The following is a 22,721-nucleotide window of genomic DNA, read 5'->3' on the forward strand; positions in this document are numbered from 1 at the left end:
GCTATATAGAGAGACAGAGAAGAATCAGCCCATGGTTCTGTTGCCACCACTCCAGGACTAACAAGGCACAAGAAGACACTGGCATCTGAGAAGGACACAAGGCAGATTGCTACTACTCTAAGAAAAGCAGTGCCAAGATAGCAAGGTAGCTGAAGTTGGGTCTTAGGAAGCAGGCAGGGTTCTGGCAGGTGAGGGAGGAGAAAGGATCTTCAGTACCAGGTTGAAGGCACAGGAAGATGGGCAATGAGAACCTAGTAAGAGCTTCTGAACTGCCCAGAGGTGGGGCCATGGCCCAGGGCTTTCGAAAGAGAACTCTGGCAGCAAGATGCAGGAGGAGGGCCAGAGCACACTTAGATCTAGGCCTGAACTCAGCTTCCTCCTGCCAGGTGCCCAAACTCCCTGCTCACCAGGGCTGGGTCACAGTGTAGACCCCCAAACTCAAGGGAGCGGACACGCAGAGCCCAATACCTCCCCATCTTCAGTCTTGCATATGAAGCTGAGATTTTTGAGTTCCCAGCTGCATTCTCCCCTGGCCTCCCCTCAACCGTTACCAGGCCCACCCTTCTGATCAAGAACTGAGGTTGGCTGGGTCTAGTGAACTGATGGCAAATCAACTCCTGGCATGGAAGAAGCCACCCACCGGTAGAGGGAGGTCAACCTGTACCGCCCCTCCCTTAGCCTCAGGACCCTAGATTCCCAGAGTCATTCCTTTCCTTATGCTTTCAACCTTGAGAGTGTGGCCTTGGCCCGGGTGAGGGCCCGCTGGTTAGAGACCTTGGGCGCGCTCACAGCAGTTTAGGAAGGTTCCTAGGGACTGGGGAGATGTGGGCAACAGCGGAACACGACACAATGAAAGTCTTCACCAACGCGGAGGGCCCACTGCCCGCTCCATCTAAGGCCCTCTCCAGCCTGTCTAGGCTCACTCCTCAGCTTAGGGCAATGAAACGCCCCTCCCTCCACCCCACGCCCCGCTGGTTAGAGAAATGGGTCCCAGGCCTGTTGCTTTCATGTTGGGAGGGAGAAGAGGGCCTCTCTTCTCTATTCTTCTTTCTCCCCAGCTCTTTCCCTCCCCCCTCGGTGTGCTCCCCTCGCCTCCTAGAGCGCCTCCAGCTTGAAGAAGGCCCGCTGCAGCTCCTCCCGTCGGATCTGAGTTCTCACTATGGGGGGCTGTTCAGACACCCTCTGTTCCCCACCCGTATCCCTGCTGTCCCACAGCCAAAGCCCGCCAACCCGGCCCCTCCCTCTGCCACCCCCTCTACGGTGGAGCCCAGGGCGAGCCTGGGGAGCAGACGCAACAGATTGCAGAACGCGAGAGCGCGGAGCCCGCTGGCTCCGCGCGCGGTCCGCCGCCTCAGCCTGCGCCCGCTGCCCAGACCCCCGCCCTCCAGGCTCGGCTAAGCCGGCCATTTAGATGCAGCTCACAGGACAGCGGGCGGGCGAGCCACCGCGGCTCCTAGGGTCCCTGTCGGTCCGCTTCCCTTCTCGGGGACCGCCGCAGGAAGCGAGGCAACGGGTGGCGTGGCCCCGCACCCGCCTGCGCGCTAGGGACGATCCCCGCGGACCCCATTAGCCCCCAGTCCCGCTGGCTGCAGCGAAGGGAGTGGCAGGAGGGGCGGCCCGGACACTGTCCCTCGGATCCTTATAGATTTCCGTGGGCGGACGCGCCCCCGGACACTAGGGTTTGGACCCTTCTTTCTAAGGAGTGATCCCTACTCCACCCCACCCGCCCTTTTCCTGGGCTGGGCTCGATCCCCAGGGCGGGGCTCGCATCCTCAGCTCCCGCCAAAGGGCTTGGAGGCTGGAGGTAACTCGAAATGCAGCCTGAGACATCAAGCTAGGAGCGGTGGCTTCGAGTCTGTGGGTGGGGGTTCGATTTTCCCCAGTCTCCTCTGTGCCCCTCCAGCGGCGATCGCCGCATCTTCACACCGGAGTCCGCGCCGCGACACTTACCGTGGGCAAGCAGCGCCGAGAGGCAGAGCAGGGCGGCGCCGCCGCGGCCTGACATCCCTGGGGCCATGGCCGAGGCGGGAGCGGGTAGTGACTGAGGGGGCAACGGTCGACGACGGCTTGGCCCCAGGCTTGGCTTGGTCACATCCAACTCAGGATGGCCGTGGCGTCCAGCTGTCTCTGCTGAGCCTCTGGGGGGCAGCGAGTGCAATTCGGGGACACTTTGGGGAGGGGGGCGTCCCAGGCGCCGCCAGCTACACCCTCGGAGCCGATGGGGGCGCAGCTCGCGGCAGGAGGAGCCTCCACCTCCCCGGCTGGTGCCCCCTGCAGGATCTGTGCGGCGAGGGGGGAGCAGCACGTGCGGTCCCGGGGCCCGATCGCCGCTGGCGTCTCGCGGGCTGCCTAGAGCCAAGTGCTGGATCCCCCAGCCCCGGCCCCAGCTCGAATCCGAACTCGCTCGAGGGTGCAGGTTTCCAACACAAGCCCCAATTTATTCGGTTTCGGTAGTAACCCCTCATGGATAGCGCGGCTTCTTTCCTCCAAGCGCCTTGCAGCAGCTCCAGCATAAAAATCCCAGGTTAGGTGCAAATGAATTTCTTTCGCACAGAAAGAAAATCCAGGCAACTTTAATCCATCTGGAGAAGGAAAAGTTTCCATGCAGTGCTGAGACCGGCGATGCGGGTCGCTACCACCCTACGCGACGCCGGGACGGAATGCCCGAGGCGGGTGGCCAGCGGCTTGTCCCCTCGCGGAGCTCACTGAGCTCCAGCGCTCTCTCTCCAGTCTCGACCAGGGAGGGCCCAGGCTGCACACAGGCCGGCTCAGCTCCGCCTGCCGGGGCAGCAGCTCCACGGCTGGGGAGAGGGTGGCGCGGCCGGAACGGGCTGCTCCATGGAGATGGGGCTTGGAAATTGAGGGAGTGGGAAAGCCCGCCAGTGGTCTGACCCCAGCCTTCCTGCCCTGGGAGCCGACTCCAGCCTTCCTGCTGTAGGCGTAGTAGGATGGAGAGGGGCTCGGTCAGCCCACGGCAGCTCCGGGCCGACCCCCCTCTCCTCCCAGGTCTCGCTGCCTCAGCAGAGGGGCACACTGCTCAGCCTCGCTCCTTGCCTTTCCCGGGGTACCTACACAAACCTTGAACTTTTCCGGGGTTCAGAATCTCCGATGTCTCCTTCTCCCCACCGCCCCCGCCCTGCCCCCGGACGCCGGATCGCTCGCTATCACGGCGCAGCCGGGCATCGGCGCTCTCTCTCGGAGTCAGTTGGGGCGAGCGGAGCGCCGCGCCAGCCCAGGCTGCGGGCGGCAAGACCTGGGCTCCACGCCAGGGGCCAGGGAACCCGGCGCCCGCGCAGCCGGCGGCCAGGGAGGCGGCAGCTGATGCCTAAGGGGCCGAGCGGAGAGGAGGTGCCGGGAGGGGGGCCGGCTCCCCATGGACGTGTGTGGGGGGAGAAGAAGAATCAAGGAGCAAAAAGGAAGAGGAGGTGGGGGGAGCCACAGTTGCACGAAGCAGCCGCCGCCGCCTCGGCGCTCACGCCGGCTGCTCCGCCGTAAATGACTCGAGAGAGAGACACACACACTCGCGCTCGCCCGCCCTCCTCCCCCGTCCGGGATTCAGCGCCCACCCCAGCAGTAGCGGGCGCAGAGCCTGGCTCGCTCGCTTCCCCCTCCCAGATTCCCCGTGGTCACGTGGCCTCAGAGCGCGCAGCCACGACTCGCGCGCCACGGAGACTCCCCCACTCCCAGTTCCCCCTCCCCTGTCCACGTGTCCATTCCGCATTCCCAGCCTGGGGGCGCGCGCGGCTCCTTAATGAAGCTCAGGCAAGGGCCGACCTCGCGATTCCGCTCGCCCCTGTTTTATGTTTTATCCTTCCTCCTCAATGCAGGCTAGTTCTGGGGCCCGAGTGGGGCCAGCCGGCTGCGGCGGCTGCATTTCTCTAGGTAGACGCCACTGCAGCCACCGAAGTCCCCTCTAAAGGATGCACGCTCCCAGGCGGGCGCCGGAGGTGTTTTACAGCCGCTCTGCCAGAGGTGCGGGTAGGGGACGCCCTACCCCATCCCAGCATCTGCGTGGGGCTTTCGGAGGCACTGGACAGGGATCAGTCGAGCTGTCGCACCCAGTCCTCTCCCGCGGCGCCGGAGCTCGCCGGCTCAGCTTCGTTTGGGTCCGGGGCGCAGCTAGGGGAAAATCCGTTCGCCGTTGGGGAAGGGGGTGGGAGGAAAGGAGGGGACGTGCCTTCCTACAGGTTGTTTTGCAAGCCTTTATAGGAGAATGGGGTGGGAGTGGAGAACTGCCCCTCTTGCACACTCACCCAGGGGTGGTGGGGTGACGTTCTTTCCCACCGTCAGGCCCGTTCGTTCCATTAGAGCGCAACCGAGATCAGACCCGACAAGTCAACTGTCAACCCTCAGCCAGGCATCGGATAAATGGTAATGATTTTATAACATCAGGCCCTAACCCCCAAGGGCCGGATCTCCATCCCATTCTACGCTGGAGTGTCAGGCTATGGATACAGCTTTTATGGGAGGGAGCTGTAGATCTTGAGGGTCACCCCCCATACTTCTGCACTCTACCAGACTGAGTGTGGGGCGAGGTAGGTCAGAGCAAGGCCAGCTGGGGTGTTCAGTTTCTATCCCCCATCTGCCTGACTGGGTCCTAGACTTCTTGACCCTGTGAGTTTCTTGTTCATCCAGGAAAGTGACATTTTCTTTTTGGAAAATGGGCTTGAATCCTTCCTGGAAGCCTCCCTCCTCCCTGGCTTCGACTGTTGCTGTCTCTGCTTGGTATTGGAGCCTGCGGAGAGCGGCTTTCACCCCTCCCCCAATGTTACATCTGCTTGGAGCTCTGAGGTGCAAGGTGGGGAGGGCTGGCCGGCTCTTGGAGGCCCTAGGAATGGAAGGTGCAGGAGTAGTCAGGAAGATGATTCTCATTAGGCCCCTAATGCCTGATGGCAATTAATGTCACCTTAGGGCTTATTAATCATCCCAGTGAGAGACAAGATAGCAGACAGACTCTATGTGGGAGAAGACCTTTCCTGACACTGGAGGGCTCCTGGAAGATGAAAAAGGAAACAGTGAGGTCTCCCACCCCTGCCCAAACCCCAAATGGAAGGGGTGCAGGGCCTGTAAAGAGTAAGCCCAGAGGAGAGACACAAGTTCCCTTTTCTGAGCTGAAGACTCACTGCTCCAGTGAGGGGGACCGAGCTCTCCTTCTCCCCAGATGTTGGTAGCTGACATGGGTCAGCAATTTCAGTTCACTCTTGAGGCCCTTTCTGGAAACTGAGCACAGGGTTCTGGTTCTTCTCTCTACCTGCCCCCATCCACCACTCCCCAGATCTTAGGTGATAGGAAAATGAGCCTCCCTTTGCCCACTCAGTTTTCCCTCCTCCCTCTGTCCCTCGTCTCCACTTCCTTTTCACAACAATGTGGTGAATATATCCAACATCACAGGCACTGCTCACAGCAGTGGTAAAGACAGACCTAGCCTGTCCTCATGGAACTTACATTCCAAAGGGAAGAAGCACTAAGCTTATAATTGATTACAGTGGTAGTAAACTGTGTACCATCATGCATTTTTGCTCATCTCATGGAGGAGACTGAGGCCCAGGGTCAGGAAGAATTGGAGGTGGGAGCAGCCTGCTAGCTTTAGAAAATATAAGGTCAACGCCAGGTTCCCTTATGTGGATATACCCTTCATGGATCCGGAGGCTTTTACTGGGTCAGCCTGTCTGATCATCTTCTGATCTTCCAAATGGTAGACATCCCTCCCTGCCCCAGAGAAGTGAAGGGCTGCTAATGCCCTCCCCTCCCCAGAATCAAATGCTCAGATTACTCCAACTCCAGTGCCCAATGGACCTGTTACTCTTGGCAGTGTCGGTTCTAGGGCTCAGGAAGGAAGCAGTTGGCATGAGGAAGACACAGCCAGCTGCCCCAACTGTTTTATTCTCGCATGTCATTGACCTGGAAAGGGGCTCATACCTTCCCTTGGGCCTTTCCTAACACCCACAGACTGCCCCGACTGCACCTGTGAGGCCTAGTCATAGATCCCAATCGGTAATGCCAGCTGGAACCTGGGTAGGAGGTCAGAATCAGAGGAGCAACCCCGGGCTGGAGAGAGTACCTGGCATGTGTGTACTCTTCTGCCCCAAATAAGCACCTTATTCAGTAAGCTGGTGGCATCTCCTTTCTGCCCTTTCCCTTTTGTTCAGGGCCGGGAGTCTTTTTTAGCTAGAATACTGGCAATGGTTACAGGTTTTCTTGACCCCCAGCTCCTTGATGGTGACTGGAACAGCCCTAGGCTCCTACCACGCAGCCGGACAGCAAATTGGGCTCTGTGTCAGGCCCCTGTGTCATGCATGGGTGCATATCAAGGACCCACGCAGAAACTCACACCCACTTCCTCTTCTGCCTAACCTGACACCATGGTGGACCTGGTGACATTTGCTCTGTCAGCATGCATCTATTTTTTAGGATGCCTGCCAACATGAGAAGATAGGACAGTCCACTGTGGGGCTTCACTAAAGGGAGGTCACCATTTGGGGGGAGCACCTGGGATCCTCCTGAAATTCTACTCTGGAGGGGGGCTCAGAGATTTTCTAAGCCCGCCTTTTTATTTCACAGCTGTAAAAACTGAGGCCTGTTTATTTGGTCATTTTATTTAATACTTTGACTTTTTTTTTTTTTAAATCAAACTCTACAGGTGAAGCATTGTGCTAACTACTAGAATAAATATATCCCCCACTCTTTGAAAGTTCACTTTATGTCACTTCGCTTTTAGGAAAGAACTACGTTAGTACCTGTTTTTGCTAACTGAAAGATATCCAAAGAAGATTTTCGCTTTTATGGAAAAAGGCGGAAAAACAAAAATAGCATTCAGCATTTCTTTAGCAGCGAGCCAGTTATAGAGGCAGCATGCACCCTGAGTAGTGAGAGTGGCACTGCCAAGCTCCTTCCCCGGGACTAACACTCAGCATTTCAGCATCAAGCCAACATACCTTTGAACTGTGTCTGTGAGCATCTGTGCTTTATCTCGATTTATTTTGTGCATCTGCTAGCAAGATGTGTCCTACGGTAATTGCTTCTCTGCTTTACGCTATTTCTCTTACAAAAGGTTTCATAGGAACGATCTACTTTGGGATAGTGGGGAAAATCTGTACATAGGTTGAATAAGACAGACAAGACTCGGATGGGGAAATTCAAGAACTTAGCTCCACAAACCCGTACTGAGCACGTAGTCATATTAATAGCCAACTGAGTGCTTTTTATGTGCCAAACACTGTGCTGGGCATTTCGCATGCATTATCTGGATCCTTACTACAACCTTGTTAAGTAGATACTATTATTGTTGCCATTTTCCAGATGAGAAAACTGAGATTCAGAGAAAGTAAGTTTCTTGACTAGGGTCACATTGCTAGAAAGTAGCAGAGTCGGACCTCAGGTGTGTAACCCACCTAACCATTTTTACTATGAGGTGTAAGTTCCCAGGGTTACGTAGATGAGAAAGCTACCATGACCATGACTGGAGAAGCTCGTGGTCAGTGGGGGCCCCAGGCATAAACAGGCCACTCAGTGCAGGGAATACGATGCTGTGGTGGCAGCGCAGGGGCTCCGGAGGCACAGGAACCTCTGACGAGAGGGTAGTAGTCTCTCTGCACACTATATAGAGCGTCTCCACCTCTCACCTTCTCTTCTTCAGCACCCAAACTTAACTTACACCTATGTGCTGTTAGATAGACACAATTATGCACACATATAGCTGGTACAATAAACCAGCCTCTACCCTGACGCTGGGCCACTTTGCTGGATCACTTTGCCGCCCCCTGCAGGCTGATCTTCCAGCTCAGATTCCAGGAACAATACTGATCTTCAAGCCAGGAGAATGCAGCTAATGGCAGGTGCCCAAGGCCTGCCTCTCCAAGCCTCGATTTCTTCATCTGTCAAATGAAGATAATCACATCAATCCCCAAGTCACTTTTAAAATCCCAGTTAATGTACACTGATTGCTCAATGGTACTGGGCACAAATGCGTGCTCTGTAATGTCGACTTGTTACTATTCTTGAAACCAAACTGCTCATTATAATCTACTAGGTTCTAGATGATTTGACCCCTAGTTGTTTTTCTAAACTCATATTTTTATCACTCTCCTTCTATTTTACTATACTGGAGCCACAAAGGTCTCCCTGCAGGAATATGTCAAGCACGTTACTGCCTCAGGGCCTTGTACTTGCTGTTCCCTCCTCTGGCATGCTTTCTCCCTAGATCTTGTGCCTTGCTCCTTTACTTTATTCTGGTAACTACTCAACTACTGCCTTCTTGAGACATCTTCCCTGACCACCTGATTTTAAGTAATACAACTATCACTCTGCTCCATTGCTCTATTCCCTTACCCTACTTTAATTTGATTCATAGCAATTGACATTTAACTTTATCATTTGTCTGTTGAATCTGTTCTCTTGATAGAATGTAAGCTCCCCAAGACCAAGATTCCTTCATAGGAACTGTTCACCCGTGCATTCCCAGTGCCCAGAACGATTCCTGGCGTATGTACTCAACAAAATAGACTGATGCAGGATCATTTATTCATAATCATTTATTTTGGTAATTGAGCCGTTGATTTTACCCAGTCCTTATAATCAGGTCTTGGGTCTGAGTTTACATAAGAGACTTGCCCGGCACCTCATTCCCCTGACCTTCCAGAGCCTGGGAGGCCACTGTCTAGGTCACCTTCGTTTTTGATGTTCCTCTTAATTGTCCCAACTCTAATTGTGCCCTGTTCCCAGTTTTTCCAGCTTCTATGCCAACCTCGCCCTGACTGGTGCAACTTGGACTGGGACCTGAGAGCCTGCAGGACTGAGCCATCGGCATCACCTACTATTCCCCAATGTGAATCCTCTGCCCAGCCAGGGCAGGCTTGCCACCACCTTTCTCAGTGATATTCCTCCTCATGCTTGGCTTATTCCTCTCTCCACATCTTTGCTCGTGCTGTACACCCTGCTTCAGTAGGGCTCTTCTCCACCAATTAAAATCCTGCCCATGTTAACTTTTCAACTCGGGAACCTTCTCTATGAAGTCTTCCCAGACTCTGCGTGATATGATTACATGGTCTCGCGATAAAAAGGAAGTAACAGAGGCTATGGAATGAGTTACTGGGATCAATCCTGATCACAGTAACCGTCTTCTCAATTTCTCTCTGCATCTGGTTCTCCCAGGCATCACTGCACAGTAAATCCTCCTCCTGGGATAAGATCGTGTTCTCAAGTAAGATTGTAGATCAGAATTACCTGCTTCCTATTTTATAGATAAGAAATCTAAAGCCCAGAGAGAGCCAGTGACTGCCCTAAGGTCACATAGCCATTTACTGACAGATAGAAAATATAACTCCATGAAAGGATGGGCCCAGCCCCTGCCCTACAGTGTGCGCATCCCCAAAGTTTCACTGCTTGGCTCGGTCCTGCTATGGACTTGGGAATCGATCTTCTCTTTGATGGAGGGAATGAGGATGAGACTCCCTAGGTCATCATTTCGAGCCGGGCTGGCTCACCAGTCTTTTCCTCCCTACCTGCATACTGCATAGCCTGACTCAGTGTGGCTGCTGGTTTAGCTCAGACCTTGGACTCCAGTTTTAATAATTTTATTTATATACTCTCATTCTATCTCACTTTGGAGATTTTTTTCTTCTCTGAAGCCTTCCTTGACACTGTCCATACCCCATCCTTACTTTCCGCACCCCTCAGGCCCTGTTTCCTGCATGTAAGCATGTATAAGACTGTGTTGATTTATCTGTCTCCTTCTACAGAGGGGAGACCCAGGAAGGCAAACAATGTGTCTGTGTTGTCTCAATTTCATGCCCTTTACCTGACATCTTTTGGCTGCTCAGTTAATGGTTAGTGAATAAACGAATTATTAATCACCTACTATGTGTCTGGAGCTATGCTAGCTGAATAAATGGTCTCTGCCCTCAAGGAGCTCACCATTGTATGGAAGAGGTGAGTGGGTAGACATGGGATTAGGACTAAGGGTGGCTGTGAGTGCTGCCCCAAAAACGAAAGCACAGGGGCTGTGGGAGTGGGTTAATGAGCATCTTGTTCAGTCTAGGTCATGGGTGTTGCAGGAAAAGTAAGGGCTTCCTGGAGGACATGAGCAGTGAGGAAAGAAAAGTTGGTGTAGGCAGAGGAAGTGGGGAGAGGAGAGAAAAGAGGAGGCTGTTGTAGGAAGAGGGCTTGGAGCCAGGTGTGGGGGATACAGTGTGATCAGTAAATGGGATGGCTGGAGCATTGAGAGCTAGTATGGGCTGGGAAGCGAGGATGGAGAGGCAAGCAGGCATCCCCTACACACAAAGGTATATGCTTGTATGGCATGCATTCCTAGGGTTATTATATTCAGTTACACACAGCTTCACACATACATGGTCAGAGACACTGACATGCGTATAAAACATCGGTGCATGTGTGTGCACAGCCACACACACACACACACACACACACACACACATGAACACATCCCAACTCTGCAAAATGAGTTGCCCCCTGAACTGCCTGTTTATAATCTTTTTACTCTCATTTCCCTAGAGTACTCCACCTATATAGTTCCTTGTCAGACAGCACCCTCCCTCCAACCCCCACCTTTTGTCAAACCCTGGCTCTAGCTGTCCTGCTTCTCCTCCTCCCTCTGACACACATGGACAGAAAGCTAGGACCACCCCTGGGCACCTGGCCAAGGGAGGATTTGGACTCAGGCCATGTGGGCTGGGCTGGCTCACCAGTCTTTTCCTCCCCACCCCCATACTGCTTCACTTAATTCCAGGGCAAAGCTCTGATCAAATGTGCAGCTGAGAAAAAGAAAGGCAAAGCCAGAGAGAGAGAGAGAGAAATATAGAGTGAGCAAGCACACTCTCCTTGCCACAGCCCAGCAGCTAAATGGCAGTAAATTCTTGATGTTCCCACAACTTACTCAACTTCTCTTTTATTAGCCAACTTGGCTACCAGGTGCAGGTAGAAGAGGAAGAGCCAGGGGCCCGTCTTCTTCTCAGAGTCTCCCAAACTGCTGCCTGAGACCTAACAGAATTGTTGAGCCAGCTCTGCCTGGTTCCTGTAAGTGGCAGTGCCCATGATTCCTGCTTTGGGCGGAGAATGCCAGGCCGGGTGGCTGGGGAAGATGAGAGGGGAGCCAGCCGTGCTGAGGACTGGGAAGGAAGCCTTTACACCATGGACTTATATGGCCATCAGAGGCCTTCCAGGAAATCCAGTGTTTCAGGTGGATACATGAGACCCAGAACGGTAGGCAGTTTGCCTGCCTTCACATAGTGAGCTCAACTGAGATTTGGGATCAAAACCCAGGTTCTCCTTCCTGTTCTTTTAAGATGGAAATTATTGCTTTAGTTTCCCCCCCTGCCCAACCTCCCAAGTCTGATTCTCAGCTTCCTTATGCCTCACTCTTGCTATAAAGCCATGTATGGCTCCCCACTGCCTATAGGATTAATTCCAAATTCCTCAGATTTACATTTAGTGCTCGACACATACCTTCTCTCCCTAACAGGTTGTACATTCTCTGCCTTGGTGCCTTTTGCCTGCCATTCTCTTTGCTTGGAAAACTTGTTTCTCCTTCCCTACCTCTGTGTGGAGGCTTTTCTGCGAAGTCTTATTCATCACTCCAGATGGAATCAATCACTGTCTGCCTTGTAGTTAGAATTCACCAGATCTCTTAGCTTCCCTGTTCACTTATAAACTCCTTGAGGACAAGGATGATAACTTATTCATCATTAAATCTCCCACAACGTTGAACACATTTCCATACATGCATTAATTGTTCAATAAATGTTTACTCAGCGAATGAATGAATGAATGAATGAATGAATGAAGGACAGAAGAGGCAACAGTTTAGACATCGATGCCCTGCAATGTCTCAGGTACTCCCTTCTGAGTCTTCACTATAATCCTGAGTGGTATGTAACTATTATCTCCATTTAGTGATGAGGAAGCTGAAAATCAGAGAGGCAAAGTAACTTGCTCAAAGTTACACAGCTAGAAAGTGGCAGAGCTGCAATTTGACTTGAAGTCTGTCTGTTGCCAAAACCTGTGTTCATTCGACTTGTTCAGAGCACATCCGACTATAAATGCCCTCTGAGGCTGATCTCCTCATATTTCTCCTGCCCACCTCAAAATCCATCATCAGGGGACAGTCTGAGGTGATTTCAGTAGTTTCCTCCCTTGGAGGTCCCCTTCCCCCCTTAGGCTAAGTGAAGGCATCCTCGTTGTCATCTCGCTGTCTCTCAGCTCCTCACAGGCAATTATCAGGGACTATCTAGTGCGTGGTTCAGAGCCTAATTCCTGGAGCCAGACTGCTGGGTTCAAATCTCAGCTCTGCCATCTACTAGTTGTGTGACCTTGGGCAACTTACCTAACCTCTCTGTACCCAGTTTCTCATTTTACAATGAGAACATTGATAGTACCTACCATGAAGTGTTGCAAAGCTCTTTAACACTGTGACTGGTTCACAGTAGATACCCTGTATGTGTTTGCTACCATTCTTATCCAGATTATTATTGTTCCTCCTCTGAGATGCAAGCCCCAAAGGGGTTGCATTCTCCCTTATCTTTCTGAAAAGAATGGTCTCCATTTTTTTTTATGTGTGTTCTTGATGGCCCCCCTATACTCTCTAGGCCTTCTATGTAAGATAAGGAAGCAAAATTGGGCATGGAGAACAGCTCTAAGGAAAACCAAATCAAAGTGACTTTTGTGGTGACAAATGCTTAATAATAACTTTACAAATTCAGTGGAATTACTATGAATAACAACCTCTTCTTTTTTGTATGGATACCGCTTGCGTCTCCCAGAGAGCACACAGCTACAACCCTGAAATCCACCCAAAAGAATCATTACTGGGAAAACAAGCTAAAAATAACCCTGAAGGAAGCAGCACCAGCTCAGAAGCAGTTCTTTGGAGGTGGGGGCATCCAAGGAACCTCTTCTGTTGCTTATGGGGTAATCGATTCTAATTTTTTTAAATTCAGTTGCTTTGGGAGGTGGGTCCTGTCCCCCTGACCCTGCAGTTTGGGTCCTTAGGGCTTCTTCAGCATACACCCTGGGCATCTGGTCTTGTGTCATCTTCTGGCGGCCCAAGAAGGGCTGTGGCAGGTTGGAGGTCTCACTCCTGGTCCCTTGTTGGCTTGGTTACTACTCTGTGGGACCTGGGCTATCTTTCTCCTGTCAAGGACCAGGATCCCTGAGCTGGCCAGGTTGCCTCTCTGCCTTGTCCTGTGACTTGGTCTGACTCAGAGCAGCTGCCCTCCACTAATGGGATCTCTGTAAAGCTAGGTGCTTTACATACACAGCCTCACTTTCTCCTCAAGGCAGGTCCTATTTTACAGGTAAAGAAAGGAGGCTCAGAGAGGCTGAGTCACTGGTTCCAGGGAACACAGGAAGGAAAGCACGGAGTTTGAATTCAGGTCAGACCTGCTGATGCCAAAGATCACAAATGTTCCTTTAGGAAGCCCTGAATCGAGGGGCTCTCCTTCCCCAAGGCCCATGTAGCATGGGTGCAAGGGGATGCTTCAGGTAGCATTTCCTAAGTCAAATTTTTAGTCTCTGCCACCAGCGAGGGCTGTGTCTCCCCTTTAAGCCTGGTGGGTCCCCTAGGCAAGGACTGTGTCTCTCAGACTGGGTTTTCTACAAGGCAGGGCTATATCTCCCCCATCAAAAAGGGGTTTCCAAGGGCAGGACTCCCCGCTTACTCAGACTTCACACAAATGAGACTGTCTCCCTCGAGGTTGGACGAGCCCCCAGGTCATGGGCTCTGTCTCCCCTCATGTTGGGGGCTGCCTCATGGAGGAGCTGAACCTCCCTGTCAGACAAGCCTCCCTGACCAGGGGCCTCATTCTCTTCAAACCAAGTCCTGTGAGATCCTGTCCTTGGTCTTTCTTGGTCCCTGCTTGCTACTTTCCTAGGATTCCAGAGTTCCAGCTAGCCAGTTATAGCCCGACTAATGGGAAGGGCAGAGGCATAAACACAGGGCTCCCCTTGGTGGGAACGGAGACTGATTTTCTCCTCCTGAGGAGATGAATGCTTGTCCCTGGGAAGGCTGACAGCTTTTCTTCCTAAGAGTGCCACAGTTCCTCTTGATTGAAATGTGTCCCTGTGGTGATGAGGCCAGCTCCAGGGATAGGGGGTTTCTGGTCCTCCTCACCGGCCTGTAGGCTCCATCCATCTGGGGAAGATAGATGACGTTATTCCAAGCTGAGATGATGCAACCAAGGTCAGAGTGAAGTGTTTAATTGGAACGTCAGGGGCTGGGGACTGTTTCTGCTGGGATGATTAATTTCCGAGTGGTGCTTGTCAGGCGCAGCCATGCCAGGGGAGGAGGCACGGAGAAGTCTGAGTGACCCTGGGGAGGCCAGGGTGGTAGGAGGCTGCCAGCCCCTGTCCATTCTGCAGCGAGGGCACCCAATGGGCTTCTGCATCTGTCGGTGGCTATGTGTTCTGCAAAGGGGAACCTGAAACCCAAGGAGAGAGGGCAATGTGATGGGAGGCATTACTGGGACAGGACACCCGAGCTCCAAACCTCAGCCTTCGATTCTGGCCAATAGCCCTGTTCCCATTCTGCTTTCAATTCCTGACCAGTCCCGACCCATCTCTGTGCTGAGAAGAGGGCTGCGGGAGAGGGAGTGATTGTCCCATGACACAAATAGGACATGACCCGTCTTACAGCCTCCCCTTACCCTTTTGGCTGTAGCCATCTGAGAACTGGCTGGGTGCCACTGACCCTCATCTGTGCCAGACAGGAACTCTTCTCATTGTTTCCAGAGACTAACAAGTCATTCTCATGTGAGGGAAACTGAGGCAGAGAGCTGGATTTGATGCCACCCCATGAGCAACTCTCTTATATCCACAGTGGTCCTGTCCCAGGAGTTGAGAAAGAGCTAGGGGTGAGTAGCAGGCAGGACTTTGTCCTTCTTGACGCCCGTCTTAGAAAGCTGACTACAGGGCAGTGCTGAATGGAATGAGGCCAAGGCAGGGGAAATGTGAGGTGTTCTGAGTATAAATAGCTAGCGTGAGTATGCTCACTCTCCTCGCTTGGGCGTAGGAGTGAGGTGAGGGAAAGAACAGGCTGGGGAGGTGGCTGGGGAAGCGAAGCTGAGGCTTCAGAGAGAGTGGTAACATCTGTAGGGGAGGGGCTGGAGGTGATGGGAAGGCTGAAGGTCTGGAGCCTGGATCTGCAGTTTGGGGTAACTTGAAGGGGAAGATGGGATTGGAAGTCTGGGCTGGCAGGGAGTGGAGAGAAGTCACTGAATGTGAGGAGGAGGGGGTGGCTGTTGTCTCTAAAGCAGACCCATTGTTTTACATCTCATCCTCAGAAGGCTGGATCCAGGGCATTGCATTTTGTTAGTGTGAACATAATCATCATTATCACCATCATTACCACCATCACCACCATCACCGTCATCATCATCAGCATCGTCACCACCATCATCGTCATCACCATCACCACCATTGCCACCATCACTACTACCACCACCATCATCATCATCCTGTCATCATCAGGGTTATCATTATCACCATTCATTAGTCATTGTCTTTGTTCTTCCCTCCATTCCTGCCTGATGCTTTATGATTTATTCCCAAACTCTTCCACATTCTTTTTTTAAAATAAGAAACCAATCAGAGGTTTCAAGCAGGGTTGCGCTGATTATTTCCATTTTTACAGCAGAGGAAACTAAGACTCAGCGATAGTGAGTGACATGCCCAAGGTTAAATGGCATGCTCATGGACAAGCTATTACTAGGACTGGACTCTTGCCCATTGGCCCAAAGTTCTTCCCACTTCACCTTGCTGCTGTGGAATCACCATTGCCTTCCTCCTCCTGTTCCTCCTCCTCCTACTTGGCATCAGCATGAATTGGGGAGGAAGATGCCAGCTTTGATAAAACAAGATAGGCTTTAGCCATAGGTGTATGCCTGGGGGCACATATCTTCCCTTTGCTGGGCTCCAATTTCCTCATTTCCACAAGTACGCTTTGGGGCTCGATGAAGTATAAGGGCTCTTTCTACCTTGCTAGTCTGTGATGGTGCCACAGGGGAAAAAAAAGTCATAGAAACAGAGATAGAAAAAGACAGTGAGATGGAGACATAGACACACGCAGACCAAGACAGAAACTCAGAGAGACCTAGGAACACCTAGCTGAAAGATTCATTAAGATCCAGGACGATAGAGAAATAGAAAGCAGGAAACAGATTGAGAGCATGTCGGAAGAGATTTAAGAGGCCAAAGCCTGGGAGGAAGAGCAGGATGAGCAGCTGCTGCTCTGTGTGGTGGTCTCTAAGCAGAGTCCTTGCCCCTTTCAGAATGAGGACTGCCTAAAGAAGGGACTGTCAGTACAGCCTCTAGGTGCTTTTGAAGAGCTCGGCTGTGTCAGGAGCTCCTGGTGTCTGTGTTTGAGTGTGTGTGTGTGCATCTCTGCATGTTGAGTTGTGGGTTTCAGAATGCTTTTGTTTGACACAGGGAAGATATTGGGACTTTTCTCATGGCTCTCCGCCTCCTTACAGCCCAGCCATCATGGCAGCAAGGTTGCTGATTCGGCTGACTCTGGACTTGTTGCAGAAAGTTCGAAAAAATGGATGTGGTAGAAGTGGGGTTACAGGTACCCTGTGTTCATAAGGCAGCTGGAGTGGAGCCAATGGGGCTCCCCATCCCCTTGCAGAGAATTGGAATGGCTTCTTCCCTCCTGCAAGGCTCCCTTGTCAGCTCTCAGCCACGGAGGCTTTGCTACACTGGACTGGAGGGTAGGGCTCAAGGTCAATTCAGACACCAACTCACAAAGTGACATTGAAGAAGACTCTGGCTCCTATGTCCATGAAGAGGTGGGAATGGATGAGCTCGCTTTTTGCAAGTCTGGAAAATGGACTTCTTTAGTGATTATCTTCCCTTCGTGCACTCGGGGCCACAAAGCCCCTGCTTTCTGGGCAGATGAGCCAAGGCTGCCTCCCTGCTGAGTGTCCCAGCAGGTCCTATTCAGCCAAGCACTCAGTGGGGCCATTACTCACATCTTCTCATCATCTGTTTAATTTACAAATCCAGCATATCACTTCCCTCTTTAGAACCCTTCTATGGCTTCCCATTGCCCTCAGAATAGAGTCTAAGTGTTTCTGCCACGGCCCCTGGAACTGCTGCAGCGCTAGACCTGGAACTGGCTAAGCTGATCACCCCCTGGGCCCCTGCCCACATCAATATTGCCTTTGCAAAGCCCCCATTGAAAGGGCAGCTGCAGGTCCCTCTGGGTTTCAGCTGGCTGGACCTGGGGTGGATCTAACTCAGGGGCAGGCAACCCAAGGATACACGGGGTGGCTAGAGTGCGTAAAAGAGTCCAGGAAAATGAGGCAGGGCCCGGGCCTTAAGGGGCCATGGCCAGCACAAGCTGAGAGGAGATATGAGCCAAGAGGAAGAAGTAGCTACAGGTAAGAGGCTTGATGGGCCTGGGCTCTGCAAGGGGATCCTCAGAGATCTCTAGCTCCCATGTGAGACAACCTGTCTCACTTGTTTTCTCTCATTGGTGGAGGGAGAGACCCAGTAAAGCAACACTGCAACACGTGTCCCTTTCTTGCTTTGTAGCGATTTCTCCCACTCACTACTTTTCTTTAGTTTTCCACCATATATTTTAGCCACAGAGGCCTGTGTTCTCTGAATTCATGCTATTAGCTGCTTTGTATGCCCTGTGCCCTCTGCCTGGAGTGCCCCCTCCCAGCTGATCCTCGGGAACTCATCTCTCAAGTTGCTTCCTCTGGGAAGTTTTCCTGACCACCCTTACAAAGTCAATCACTCCCTCCTCTGCCCCGTATGCCCCTGCAATTGCTCCACAGTGTTTTGTCCCTGTTTGTCTTCCCCTTTAGATTGAGAACTAGCCAGGGCTGAGACCTTGTCTTTCATCTCAACAACCTCAGCTCCTGGCACAGGGCCTGCCATGCAGGCAGCATTAAAGGTGTGTTGAACAAGTAAACGGCTTCAAAAGTTCCTGCATTGACATCAGGGATGTGGCAGAAGGATCAAGTTGGGATGGGCTGAGGAGAGAAAGTGAGTGAGGTTTGGCAGGCAGAATTTGGGCTCTCTGTGGATTTGGACACTGAGGTACCCAGGACAAAAGGGGCATATGGGCCTGGAGCTCAGGAGCAGGTCTGGACCAGGTAGAGATTTGAGAGCTGCACACTTGTGGTGACATCTGGAGCTATGGGGTACATGCACGTCTCGGTGAGAAAGAACAGAGAAGATAAGGAAGCTGAGCAAGGATGGGCTTGTGGAGGACAGACTTCCCCCTTCTCCAGCTACCTGAGCTGGGGGCTGCCCACTAGTCCTTCTGGGCCAGAAGCAGCCATATTTTGTGGAGGAGGGAGATGCTCAGAATGAGTATATCTGGGCTGCTTGGAATGTCTCTTTCCAGCCCTTCAGTCCCTAGGTTCCAGCGAATGACTGTTTTCCTCATTAATGACCATGCAGACAAGCTATGGACATTTTCTTTGGGTTACCCATTGCTGGTTAGTCAGCCTCTCCCTCTCTCCTTCCCTGAGGTGGATCGACCTCATTACAAGGCATGATGGGACTGTGGAAACCTGATGACAGCTGGAGGAAGGCAGGGTAGGATGGAGTGAGGAGGGGGAAGGCAAGGCTCAGAGGCTGGAGCCATGGTGGAGGGTGGGTCTCCTCAATGCCTTAGCCCTTGGGAGAAACGGCCACCATAATATGGTGCCCTTATGTGCCAGGCATGGTGGCAGGAGTGATATAGGTGTCATCTCTATGACGTTCTTTCTGGCAGGGCACTTACCCTGTTTTACAGATGAGGAAACTGAGGCTCAGAGAGGATATGGCTGTCCCAGAGTCACACAGCATTACGTTATAGAGCCAGTGTTCAAATCCAGGCCTCTGGGACTCCATAGTCCATGTCCTTCTGGAAAGTTACACTAGGAGAGAATATTTCACAGGACTGGGCGTGCTTGCCACAGAGGCTGGATCCACCCTAGGAGTTGTGACCGCAGGGTACAGGGCATCCTAGTGCCATCACAGCTTCCGCTTCTTCCCTCCTTGGGGTCATTGATAGTACTGCTATCCTGTTATATCCAGCTGTCCCCACCTATCCTTTCCTACTGGGTAATATTGCACTGCCTGGTGCCCTTGAGTAGGGCTCTGTGTTCATTCTGACTCCTGATCTGTGAGCAGAATTGACATATGTCATTTCCAGGCCAAGCACTTAATTGCCAAAGTGAGGCCCTCCAGGGTAGAATGACTAGAAACAGGAAAGGTGTTAACTGCTCCTTCAGTCTGGGGCCCAGTACTGACAGTGAGCAGAGCTCCCTGCTGACTTGTGATGGATATCTGTATGAACAAGAAATAAATTGTTTTTCAGCCACTGAGATTTGGGGGTTACTTGTTACTGCAGTGTAATGTAGCTGATCCCGTCTGAGACGTACCGTCTCCTCATTGCTGTAAAAAGGCATGGAGGCCAGTTTGCTTTTAAGGCTCTGGCCTTGCTGCCCCTGGGACCATCACTCCCTGAGCACTTCTAAAGTAGGATCTCAGGGTGTTTGGATATTCCCACCAAAGCTGAATTGAGATCCCGATGCTGCTCTGAGTACAGAATCTGAGAGCCAAGGTTTCTGGGAGCGTTCCAGCTTCCCGACACTGCCATAGTTTACACTGATCATGCTCACAGATATGCCTGATCTCTCTGGGTGAAAGACAGTCGTTCCCATTTCACAGATGGGCAGACTGGGAGCCAGAGGGAAGAAGGAACTTGGCCAGGTCATAGATTATTTGAGTCACAGACCTGGGAGTGGAATCCTAGTTTTTGGCTCTAGTCTCCTTGGGTTTCTAACACCTTGGACCAAGAGTGAGGCCAAGAATCCTAGGAAAGAATGCAGACCAGAGAAGAGGCCTTGACAGTCAGTGAGAAAACTCCCTGCAGATGGGGAGAGTAGGAGTCACAGGGAGAAAACCTAATATCACTCAGGAGTCTTGGAGTTCATGTAGAGGGTGGCTGAGGAGTGAGCAAGCCAAGATGGAAGAGCGGGGCCTGCTTAACTCTGCAATGACTCTGGAGCCCACCTCCTGCTTTACCTTGACTGTGCAACATTTATGCCTTGAAAAGTTTCCTCGACCACAAAGTGGAGATAATAACAGAACCTCTCTCATACGGTTGTGATGAAGATTGAATGAGATGTTACGGAAGCACTTAGAACAGAGCTTGGCTACTGTAAGTGCAAAGTAAGTACCTGCTCTTATATCCTCATCATTGCTGCCACCGCCGTCATCGTCATCCCCCACCGCCACCATCTTTATCATATTCCACGACTTCTATTCTCTGGGCCTCAACTTCCTAACTTATAAAGTGTGCACAGTAAATATATGTGAACTCTGTGATAATTATAAGTAGAGTTTATTGAGTGTTAACCATGTGCTCGGGACCATTCTAAGTTCACAGTTTCTTTTAATTCTTATTTTCCTCTGCCCAAAGTCACCTCATAGGTAGCAGAACCAGGATTCTAACTCAGGCCATCTGACTCCAGAGTGTCTTTTAATTACTACCTTATAATTTTATACTTATCGTATAAAACCTCCCAGGTGGTGGTGAGTTGCCTATGCAAGATAGCGTGTGATGCTGTAGGATGTGTCTAGGGCCTTTGATAAATAAATTGTATTTGTGATGATGTGTGAGCTTTGTGAGTCCATGAGGGTTAAATGTGTGTGCACATGTACTTTAGTAGGTCAGTGACGTGCTATTTGGTGTTTAACTTGGTCTCTGTGAGAGATCATGTGTGTGTTCTGTGCATGCGCTGTTGCACCTGTGATATTTTAAAATCTATGACTATTGGTCTCTGTGTGTTTATGTATATGTCATACGTACATTCATGAATGTGATGCCTTGAGAACTGAGCGTATGTGCGTGTGAGCTATATGGGCTACTGTAGATGTATTTGTAATGATATGTGAGCTATGTGGTCTGGTTGTGTATGTGACATAGTGAGTGTGTGTGTGTGTGTGTGTGTGTGTGAGAGAGAGAGAGAGAGAGAGAGAGAGAGAGAGGGAGAGAGAACGAGCGTGTGAGCTGGCACCAAGGCATTTTCTGTATTTGGATGTGAGAGTATAGTGTGTATATGGGTGCCATGGGTGTATGTTCACATGTGCATCTGTGTGAGAACCAATAAGCTGTGTGCGTGTGTATGTGATTATGGCCCCATATGCAGGGTGCTAGCGTGTGTGCCAGTGGGCTGGGTGCCCTGTGTGTGTCGCTGCAAGCCAGAAGGCCGGCGCAGCGTGGGTTGGAGGAGCTGTGAGTTAGAGGGTTTAAACAGGCTTCCTGGCTGGCCTAGGTCCAGCTCTCCCCACCCAGCCTCTGCAAACACTGCCTAGCAGACGGGCTGAGTTTTTATACACGTGGAAACAGCCCTCTAAATATTTACCCACCAGCCTGGTGGAATGGCCTGCTTCCCTTCCCTTCCTTAAGCAGAGGCCCAACTGTGAGCTCAGCTTTCCTGCCACTCCACCCCTACCTGGGGCTTAGCTCAGTGCCCCTGCTGCCTCCCCGGAAACCATAAGGAGGGAACTAGGAAGCTTGACAGAGACCAGGCTGTAATCCTGGATTGCATCCATTTGCACAACTGTCATATTTGCTTTCGCCTCCACTCAAATGAACAGACATACTCATTCACATTTCTGCTCACCTCACTCTTACGCTCAGGTACACTTGAACTCATAGCCTCACCTCTTTACACTCACTCCCACCTCCTTTCATACCTCTGCCCTTCACCCTGACTCTGCAATCAGCCCCACCCATTCCCATTGATTCAGACTCGTCCTCTCCTCTTCCACCCTCTCCACTTCCAGAAGCTTCTTCTCATACTGCTCAGCCTCCTCCCACCCTGCTCACCTTGCTCCAGGACTCTGGGCAGCACCCACTTCATCAGGACCAGGAGGGCCCACAAAAAATTTCTGTCCATGGTCCTGAACCATGATTCCTCCAAGGCACTTTCAGGCCCCAGTCTAGGGACATTGGTGGGAACCCTTATCCAAAAGTCTTCAGGAATTCTTAACTGGCTGAAAAAGTAGGTAGTAGGAGAAATAAGATTGCATATGTATGCATGTGCACATACAAACTATATCTGTGAGACAAACAAGAGACAAAGAGATAAAGGGAGACGAAGAAGGGCAGAGAAAAAGACACACAGAGAGAAACAGATACACACGCCCAAATCCCCCCCAACACACACATATTGAGGGCAGAGAGAAAATGAGAGAGAGCGAGAGAGAGAGGGAGAGAGAGCGAAAGTCAGAAATTCTGAGAGATCTCCAGTGAGAAAAAAAAATGGCTTTTGTTTTGACACCTCTTTCAAATAATCCTACTTACTAAGAAGGCATATTATTTTCCTCTGGGAAGCTGGGGAAGTGCATGCCCCTTCATTCTATCTGCTGGAACAACAACTAATTAAGGGCAACCCTCAGATGTTGCAACTCCCTACCAGGGCCCAGACTCATCTAAAAAGAGAGGCTGATGTAATCTTGTGCCCAGATTTAGGATCCATGATGTGGCCCCGGTGCCCTCTTTAATCCAGGACTGGCGTCCTCGCAGGTTACTGCTTTCCCATGCCTTCCAGGTCTATTAATCCCTCACCTCCCCCATCTGCCCTGGATGAACAGGATTTTTAAGGTCAGACATCATCTGAAAAAAATAGCTGGAATCAAGCAGACCCTCCGCTTGCTGCGCAATCATGTCTGACGTCAAGATATGTCACTTGGCTCATGCGCCT

The 22,721-nt window shown here is 51.6% G+C and overlaps 1 protein-coding gene across 1 annotated transcript in view; it reads right to left on the minus strand.

Moving 5' to 3' along the window:
* The window catches only part of TMEM132E (transmembrane protein 132E), a 53,813-nt gene extending 50,131 nt beyond the window's left edge, over positions 1–3,682 (minus strand). Inside the window, exon 1 of the mRNA XM_039885982.1 lies at positions 1,951–3,682. Coding sequence (XP_039741916.1) covers positions 1,951–2,017 — 67 coding nt within the window. The 5' untranslated portion in view covers positions 2,018–3,682. The remainder of the gene's footprint in view (positions 1–1,950) is intronic.
* Positions 3,683–22,721: the final 19,039 nt, after the last annotated feature.

This window comes from Pteropus medius, unplaced genomic scaffold, assembly GCF_902729225.1.
Source record: "Pteropus medius unplaced genomic scaffold, Ma_sr-lr_union100, whole genome shotgun sequence".
Classification (NCBI taxonomy): Eukaryota; Metazoa; Chordata; class Mammalia; order Chiroptera; family Pteropodidae; genus Pteropus; species Pteropus medius.